The sequence below is a fragment of the Caenorhabditis briggsae genome (assembly GCF_000004555.2).
Source record: "Caenorhabditis briggsae complete genome, chrI, whole genome shotgun sequence".
NCBI lineage: Eukaryota > Metazoa > Nematoda > Chromadorea > Rhabditida > Rhabditidae > Caenorhabditis > Caenorhabditis briggsae.
Genome location: NC_013489.2, coordinates 5,919,349 through 5,929,131, shown reverse-complemented (window position 1 = coordinate 5,929,131; position 9,783 = coordinate 5,919,349). Strand labels below are relative to the sequence as shown.

Here is a 9,783-nt window from a genome sequence, read left to right as displayed (position 1 = left end):
CCCTTTCAATTTTTCATCCTGATTTTTTCAATTTCATTTTTTTGTCCTACATTTTTCATTTTCAAATTTTTATTCATATTTTTTCATTCCCAACTTTTCACACCCCATTTTCCACTTTTTAATTTTTCCCTTTCAATTTTTCATCCTGATTTTTTCAATTTCATTTTTTTGTCCTACATTTTTCATTTTCAAATTTTTATTCATATTTTTTCATTCCTAACTTTTCACACCCCATTTTTCACTTTTTAATTTTTCCCTTTCAATTTTTCATCCTGATTTTTTCAATTTCATTTTTTTGTCCTACATTTTTCATTTTCAAATTTTTATTCATATTCTTTCATTCCTAACTTTTCACACCCCATTTTTCACTTTTTAATTTTTCCCTTTCAATTTTTCATCCTGATTTTTTCAATTTCATTTTTTTGTCCTACATTTTTCATTTTCAAATTTTTATTCATATTTTTTCATTCCTAACTTTTCACACCCCATTTTTCACTTTTTAATTTTTCCCTTTCAATTTTTCATCCTGATTTTTTCAATTTCATTTTTTTTTCCTACATTTTTCATTTTCAAATTTTTGGGCATATTTTTTCATTCCTAACTTTTCACACCCCATTTTTCACTTTTTAATTTTTCCCTTTCAATTTTTCATCCTAATTTTTTCAATTTCATTTTTTTGTCCTACATTTTTCATTTTCAAATTTTTATTCATATTTTTCCATTCCCAACTTTTCACACCCCATTTTTCACTTTTTAATTTTTCCCTTTCAATTTTTCATCCTGATTTTTTCAATTTCATTTTTTTGTCCTACATTTTTCATTTCCAAATTTTTATTCATATTTTTTAATTCCTAACTTTTCACACCCCATTTCCCACTTTTTAATTTTTCCCTTTCAATTTTTCATCCTGATTTTTTCAATTTCATTTTTTTGTCCTACATTTTTCATTTCCAAATTTTTATTCATATTTTTTCATTCCCAACTTTTCACACCCCATTTTCCACTTTTTAATTTTTCCCTTTCAATTTTTCATCCTGATTTTTTCAATTTCATTTTTTTGTCCTACATTTTTCATTTTCAAATTTTTATTCATATTTTTTCATTCCTAACTTTTCACACCCCATTTTTCACTTTTTAATTTTTCCCTTTCAATTTTTCATCCTGATTTTTTCAATTTCATTTTTTTGTCCTACATTTTTCATTTTCAAATTTTTATTCATATTTTTTCATTCCTAACTTTTCACACCCCATTTTTCACTTTTTAATTTTTCCCTTTCAATTTTTCATCCTGATTTTTTCAATTTCATTTTTTTGTTCTACATTTTTCATTTTCAAATTTTATGCACATTTTTTCATTCCCAACTTTTCACACCCCATTTTTCACTTTTTAATTTTTCCCTTTCACTTTTTCATCCTGATTTTTTCAATTTCATTTTTTTGTCCTACATTTTTCATTTCCAAATTTTTGTGCATATTTTTTCATTCCTAACTTTTCCCACCCCATTTTCCACTTTTTAATTTTTCCCTTTCAATTTTTCATCCTGATTTTTTCAATTTCATTTTTTTGTCCTACATTTTTATTTTCAAATTTTTATTCATATTTTTTCATTCCTAACTTTTCACACCCCATTTTTCACTTTTTAATTTTTCCCTTTCAATTTTTCATCCTGATTTTTTCAATTTCATTTTTTTGTCCTACATTTTTCATTTTCAAATTTTATTCATATTTTTCCATTCCCAACTTTTCACACCCCATTTTTCACTTCTTAATTTTTCCCTTTCAATTTTTCATCGTAATTTTTTCAATTTCATTTTTTTGTCCTACATTTTTATTTTCAAATTTTTATTCATATTTTTTCATTCCTAACTTTTCACACCCCATTTTTCACTTTTTAATTTTTCCCTTTCAATTTTTCATCCTAATTTTTTCAATTTCATTTTTTTGTTCTACATTTTTCATTTTCAAATTTTATGCATATTTTTTCATTCCTAACTTTTCACACCCCATTTTCCACTTTTTAATTTTTCCCTTTCAATTTTTCATCCTAATTTTTTCAATTTCATTTTTTTGTCCTACATTTTTCATTTTCAAATTTTTATTCATATTTTTCCATTCCCAACTTTTCACACCCCATTTTTCACTTTTTAATTTTTCCCTTTCAATTTTTCATCCTAATTTTTTCAATTTCATTTTTTTGTTCTACATTTTTCATTTTCAAATTTTATGCATATTTTTTCATTCCCAACTTTTCACACCATATTTTCCAATTTTCAATTTTTCGTCCCAATTTTTTCAATTTCGATTTTACAACCAGCCAACTGGCGAAAAAATTTGACTGAAAATCGAGGAAATAAACACTGGAATGAGAAAGCATGAAAAATACTTTGGTCAAAATCTTTCAAACTGAATTCCAATGACTTTTTTCAAAGTATGGGATATTTCGTTGGTTCTCTGAAAATTGAGATTACTGTATTCGAGAACATAAAATTGAGGGTGAAGATGTTAACAACAAGAATTCTTTATTCAAAATTAGAATTCTTTGGAAATCATTCGTTTTTGGTCTTGAATCCGGCCACATTTGCACCTTGACATTCCATCGAATCGATCTAAGATTTTTAAAATTAATTCAATATTAAGCTTATAATAAACGCTCTACCACCATCTGTTCTTAAGCTGATCGAATAGTGGTAGTATACCATAAACGCTCTAATAGAAGGTCACCCTATACTTAAAATTTGTATCAAAAAGTGATCAACTAACAAAATTTTTATCATAAAGCTACCTTCATTTTATCAGTTGGTACATTTTCCACATTCCTCACGGAACTTGAGATATTTGGGCTCAAAGTGCAAGTATAGGGTGACCTTCTATTAGAGAGTTTAGGGCATTTATTGGTTTTTGTTATAATAACCTCTTCTGCTTCGAACAATTTCTCATGGCTCAGAAGCACTTTGATTTGAATGAAAATGTCTCCATCCGCAGCAAATTCAGTGATTTTGGCTAATGGAAGAAAGTCTTGGAATCCAAAAGTTCCATTTCTTAGTCCTTCTGGTCTCTCCAGAAACTCTTGAATCTCTGGCACCTTGTTCACATAGATAGTCTTGGTCACTGAAAAAATATACCGTTAGCACTCTTAAAGAAAGGCACCCATATTATCAACTGTGGACTTTTACATTTTCTATGCAAGATATCAAAAGTGGTCAACTGACTAATTTATTTTTATATGATATTAAACATTTTTTAGTTGACCACTTCTTGGTATCTTGCACAGGAACCGACATAAATTGGCTCAAAGTTGACGGGTGGGGTGACACTCTATCTGATTCTAGAAAGCCTCAACATCTTACTATAGAAAGCCTCAACCCCTTACGAAAAAACTCACACAACTCTTTCTTGTCGTCTGACAGAATTGAGAAACTGACATCACAACGAAATGGCCATTCCAAAATATCATCCCACTCCCCTTTCATTATGCACACAAACACCGAAAAGTACTCACGGAATGCTCAAAGAGAAAAGGATTATAAGGACATACAAATACACAAACAGACCCAATCCATCACCATATGGTGCAGCTACAGCCATCATCTTGTATCCATAACCATGGGAATAGAATGGTTGGCTGAAGAGTGAACGATGCGATTTGTTTTTTGTTGCCTTGACAACAGCCAATCCGATTTTCGGGACGTGAAATGTATGTTGGCTTCCGAATTTCTCAAACGACGATTCAGCCAAGTTCATGTATTGAAGCATTCCGGCATACTTATCCACGTATCCAGATTGTTGGATGTTGATTTTCGAACGGATTGGGTTGAGAGACAAGCAGAGAAGCACCAAATGAAGATTTCTATCATCTCTGACATGTCTCTTCACCTCATTCTTCTCTCCTTTCTTATGACATCCGTGCTCTTTGAATGGGCAATCCAGCCAATGGTCAGGAACCACAAGGGTAATATCCTTCTTTGGAGCAACCAGCTCCTTCTCTTCTTCCACGTGGATCGGAATCGAAACTTCCACTGATCGAGTTGAAAATCCTGAAATTGTTGTAACCTTGATATGAAATTTAAAGATAGATGCTCACTTGGACGAATTGGTCCGGCCATGAATGGGCTGTCCAATGGAGTTGGTGGACTTGAAATCGATTTCGGAGGCTTCCAATTCGGCATTGGTTGGACCATAATTGGGGTCACTTCTTTTTGAGTAGTAGGCATGATTGGTGTTTCCATGATTCAAAATCACCTGAAAAGCAATTCTAGGCATTCATTATTGCTTTTTTTTCAACAAGTTTCTTTAGATTTCAGCAATTTTCCGAGAAGGTTCAGTTTTCAAAATATGGATTTTCTCAATCACAGCTTCTACCACTGTCTGGAGAGTCCCTATAATTTCACTACAATAACTTACAGCACCTGCCAAAACGGCACTAAACTTACCGTAAACCCTCCAATAGAGTGCCATCCGAACCGTCAACTTTGAGCTCAATTATCTCGAATCATAAAGAAGATATCGAAAAAGTGTCAATTGATAAATTAGTTGACAAAATTTTAATATCTTTCGCAGGAATCGAGATAATTGAGTTCAAAGTTTACGGTTTGGGTGCGCTTTTATTAGAGGAAGTACGGTATTTACCTTATTTTAGTTGAAAATGGTTCTCTTTGGATGTCTACAAAATATAATAGATTGGAATGCAACTGAAATTTTTTCTTTCGTTCAAATGAAATAAACAGGTTGAAACCAGCCGATCCAATACTTTCAGAGTTTTGACTTTTCTGGTTTCGAGCGGGATATCTCATTTGGATGAGTTTGTGCGAAAAAATTATCAACTACAAAAATAAATATTCATTTTTGTTTAGTGGAACCAAAAAAATGTTCCTTATCCAACAATATCTATTATATTTTGTAGGCACTTATATTGGGCTATTTTCAACTGAATAAAGGCTAAAATGAATAATCGTTTAGCCGATACTGTAAATCTAAAAACAAACAAATTTTCTATTATTCAGTCAAGTTCTGAACTCAAATCTGCACCAGAGAGAAAAAAAAATGAAAATGTGAGGTGCATCGGCTGGCGGAATCCAAGAAGATGCTCCATGGATATTGGGCTTTCCCCATGGAGACTCCACGGTGATTTTTCGGGAGCGGCAAGAGACAAGAATTCTTGTAGAGACTCTAGAAAAAAGAAAAACAAAATAAAAAGAAGAAATTTTATCCTTTTTTGTTTGTTCCGAGGCAAAACCGAATGAAAAGAAGACACAAAATATGATGAGATGAGTGGGGGAAAAACTAAATACCTATAATTTCAGAAAGAGCAAAAATATATTATTGAATCGTTGAGTTTGATGAGAAAAGGGACAAAAGAACGAGGCAAATTGGAACCGTCATCGAAAAAACATTTTGGTGAAGTTCTGTGAAAAATGAAAGAGACAAATGGGGAAAAAAGAATGTACAAAAACGACCATTGTGTATTTGATAGCCTTTTTCTAGGCAATCAGATACTCAAAAAGAAACATGGAATGTAGAAAATTAACAAAAGGTTTCATATAAAATATTCTTGTTTTTATTGGTCTCTGAAAACCAAAAATAAACAAAAAAGAAAATCAAAAATAAAAGCTAGGCAAGAGCAGGCGTGTTATCATATATGGATGGCGCCCGAGCAATGATCACAACTGTTCCGAAAGCACAGGCCAGAGTGAATGTGATTAAAAATATTCGATCCATGACTACTGATATGTATTTCCAGTCCTCGATTACCTGAAAAAAATTTCATTGAGGATGAAACTCTAGAATGACCCACCCCCAAACTTTCCGCTGTAAGCTCAATTATCTGGTTTTCTGTGAAAGGTATCGAAATTTTGTTGGCTAATGAATTAGTTATCGTGATCACCAATATTTTATCAATTGAAAACTTTTTGATATCTTTCGCAGGAATCGAGATAATTGGGGTCAAAGTTGACGGTTTGGGTGGGTTTCTGATAGAGGAAGTAAATTAACCTGGTTCAAAAAAAAAAAATTAAAATTAAATTATTAAATTACTGTATATCGGAAAAAAAACAAAATAATGTTTGGAACGTGGGTCAGAGAGTACTGTAGAATTTTTCTAATTAAAAAAGGTTTTGTACTGTTTTAAATTGTTGAGCAGGAGTTGCGAAATGGAACGTTTTGAAATATTACGAGTTTTTGAAAAATGGAATTCCTGAAGTTTCTAATTCAAAAAAAAATTGTTCTCAAAATTACGATATTTTCAGGATGATTGTTTTCAACAAGTCTAAATTCAGAAGAAACAAGAATCTAAGGAACTCTAAAATTAAAAGAAACGTCTAATTTCCCATTTTTCCCTCCGAATCCCGAATTCCATCCACCGTTGCTGTAGGTAGAGCTCGGATACTTACAGATTTTTTTTCTAAGAACCGTCTTTGGCAAATGTAACAAACATGTCAATAATTGAAATGTCGGGTTTTAACTTACCGTATTTTCTCTAATAATGGTCCACCCATACTGTTCACTTTGAGCTCAATTATCTCAGTTTCTATACGAGATATCAAAAATCTGTCAACTGATAAAATATTTATCATAATATAACCAATATTTTATCAGTTGACTAATTTTTGATATCTTTCACAGAAATGGAGTTAATTGAGCTCAAAGTTGACGGGTTGGGTTCTAATAGAGAAAATACCGTAGCCAGAATCAGAAATTAAATTCTTATAATGTTCCAAAAAAATTTTGGGGTTTATAAAAGTTTGGATTATTTCTCTCTTTGTTCTCATGTTTCATTTTTTGAAACTCAATTTTATGTCGCATATCAATTTTCCCAATATCCTATTATATTATTTTTTCCTCACATCATCCCCACCGATCACACTATAATATTGCTCCCTTCCATCGTCATTTTGCTCAAGCCCATATAAATAATTAAAACTATGTCAATATGTATATCCACACGTGTGTCTATTCCCTCATTTTACCTGTTTATCATCTTCCTCGTTTTTCAAATGGTCCGCAATATAGGCAACACTTTCGACGGCTGATCGCACTGGCGAGTTGTCGCTGAAAATATAAAAATTTAAATTCTATAAAATCAGAATCCGTCTATACCGTGGTAACGTAAAAGAAGACTCTTCCTTGTTGGAGTTGAGTCTTGGTGAGAGTAATTCAGAATTCTGACCCAGAATATGGTTTACTCCAATGCTGAATGTTGAAGCACGTGGGTCGAACTTTCGATTTGGCTGGAATTTGAAAAATTGTCTTGAGAAAATGAGCAATACCGTAATCCTTACTTTACTATGATGACCTGGAGGTTGAGGCCTTGTCATGAGCAGATACTTTGGTAGAAAATCTACAAACAACCTCTTCATCCATTTCGGCATCGTGTGTGTTGTAGGTGATCGATAATGCACATTCTGAATTTAAGATTTTTCCAGGTTCTGAAAATTAAATAAAAAAAACTGACCAGCGTTACTACCGTAACCACTACAGAAAGTGTTACCAGAACCATTGTAAATAGAAGATATTTTCCAATGAGAGGTATGACGAGAGACGTTGATGGAATGATTTCTACGAGAAGCAAAAAGAAGACAGTCAACGAGATGAGAATAGAAATACACAGTGAAATCTTTTCTCCTCCGTCTGATGGAAGATAGAAGACGAGCGCAGTTAGGAAACTGATTCCGACTGATGGGAAGATTAAATTCACAGTGTAGAACAACGTTTTTCGCCGGAGATGAATTTCGTATGTGATGTCAATGAATGGACTTTCGCAGCATGGATATCTGAAATATTTGGAATTTAGTTTTCTGGTTCTTGGTTAATCTTCGAATCTAGAACGTTTCGTCGATCGCTTGGGAAAAGTGAAAATTGTCAGCAAGCCCATAAACATTTGTATACCGTATTTCCCATACTTGCAAAAATTGTTGAAGGCCCGGACAAGATTTTTTTAGTCGAAATTTCTCAAAAAAAAATTTTTTAATAAATTTTTGAATAGTTTTTTAACAAAAAAAACTAGTTTTTGAGAGAAAAATGTTATTTTGCTTCAAAAATGGAATTTTCAGTCCGATCCCTCCCCCGGAAAAAAGTCAGCAAAAAAATTATTTTTTAAAAACTTGTTTAAGCTTTGAAAATTCAATATTTACAATTCAACTTGAAATTAGATGCTACACACAAAATTTTTCCAAAAAAATTGTTTCCTAAATTTTGAAGCTGGCGCCAACTGTCCGGGCCTTCCGGGCTTCCCGGGCCTTGACCAACTTTTTGAAGGCCCGGCCCGTTGCAAGTATGATATTTCATCTTATAGAAAACCTATCTTCCCCCAAATCGTCAGCTTCCAGCTCAATTATCTCGGCTTGTATGAGATATATCAAATATCTGCCAACTGATAAAATATTGGTGATATTGCGATAAACAGTTTATCAGACTCTGATATCTTTCACAGGAACCGAATCCGAGAAAAATTGGCTTAAAGTTAAAAGTAAGTCGGGTCCTGCTACTACAGGTTTTGCAGTATGAATATACGTATAATCACAATTTTTATACTGTTTCAAAACAGGGTTTGGAAGATTCAATGTCAGCGAATGTTTTTCATAGTTTGGGCAACTTCGACATTTTTTTTCAAATTTTAAAGTAAGAATTTTTCCAGGGTAGTGTAAAAGATACTGTTAAATCTGTAACAGTAGGGCTCTCACACCGTCTACTCAAAGCTCGATTATCTCAATTCCTATGCAATATATCAAAAATATGCCAACTGACAAAATTCGCATTATATACTAAGAATATTTTGTCAAATTAACAATTATTATATCTTTTACAGGAAATGAGATAACTAGGCTCAAAGTTGAAAGTTAGGGCGCGGTAGCTGCCCAAAACAGAATTGTTGGAAACCGTTTTTCAATTAGAATTGAAAATCGAAATTAGTTTTTTCTTTCTTGAAAATTTAAAATAGAATCAACTCACCGTTTGGAGTGTCTCTTTCCAGGAACATTGAGAATATCCCATTCGACAGATGGATAATAATCACTCAAATCGATTCCTCTATCAACAACCCATACAATTTCCTTCGTTGGACCATCAACACCTTCCACGTCTTCTTCGATTTCCTTTTCCAAATGTTTGTCTCTGTGTTGTAGATCAACTTCAAGACCTCCATATGTCCATGATCCAAATTTCATTTCACATTGTTGTCGATCAAATGGGAAGAATTCGACGTCGATTTGACACATACTGGAAAAAAGTATCGGAAGAGATTAGAAAATTATTAAAGTTTAGACTCTTATTTTGAGGATAGTCAATAATTACTTGAAATTCGAATCTTAACTTTGAGCTCAATTATCTCGATTTCTATGAGAGATATCAAAAAATGTGCCAATTAAAAAATTATTTATCATAACATCACCAATATTTTATCAGTTGCCAATTTTCTTGATATCTTTTTCAGGAATCGAGATAAATTGGCTCGAAGTTGGTACCCAAAAAATTACCTTTTATAGATAGCTGGCGGTGCCCATTCGACGGTTCCATTATATGTCAGTTTTGCTTTTGTCATAATTGTCACTTGATAATTTCCATCAGCGCTGAAAAATTTGAGTCTTGACATTCTTTAATGGGGTTATTCATGTAGGGAAAATATGTATTGAAATGCATTTCCGCGCCCTCGAAATTCAATGCATGAGCGTCGCGAAACGTATTTCAAAGCATTTCGCGACATAACTGTAAATGCATTTCAATACATCGCGTGGCGAAATATTTTTTTCTGGAAAAAGGTATGCGCCTTTGAAGATTTTCCCAATCCTGCA

At 32.5% G+C, this 9,783-nt stretch overlaps 2 protein-coding genes across 2 annotated transcripts in view; both read right to left on the bottom strand.

Annotated features, from left to right (window-relative positions):
• Positions 1 to 2,547: 2,547 nt before the first annotated feature.
• CBG23748 lies at positions 2,548 to 4,227 on the bottom strand (the record flags this gene model as incomplete). The annotated part of the gene is made up of 4 exons (XM_045235865.1): positions 2,548 to 2,607; positions 2,913 to 3,109; positions 3,553 to 4,035; positions 4,083 to 4,227. The coding sequence occupies 4 exons, from the start codon at positions 4,225 to 4,227 to the stop codon at positions 2,548 to 2,550; spliced, it is 885 nt and encodes a 294-aa protein (XP_045091154.1).
• A 1,381-nt stretch (positions 4,228 to 5,608) lies between these two features.
• Positions 5,609 to 9,783, bottom strand: part of Cbr-unc-63 — a gene marked incomplete at both ends in the record, with an annotated part of 5,652 nt that continues 1,477 nt past the window's right edge. Inside the window, 7 exons of the mRNA XM_002646135.1 lie at positions 5,609 to 5,749; positions 6,964 to 7,045; positions 7,094 to 7,224; positions 7,276 to 7,398; positions 7,449 to 7,767; positions 8,945 to 9,211; positions 9,469 to 9,561. Coding sequence (XP_002646181.1) covers positions 5,609 to 5,749; positions 6,964 to 7,045; positions 7,094 to 7,224; positions 7,276 to 7,398; positions 7,449 to 7,767; positions 8,945 to 9,211; positions 9,469 to 9,561 — 1,156 coding nt within the window. The remainder of the gene's footprint in view (positions 5,750 to 6,963; positions 7,046 to 7,093; positions 7,225 to 7,275; positions 7,399 to 7,448; positions 7,768 to 8,944; positions 9,212 to 9,468; positions 9,562 to 9,783) is intronic.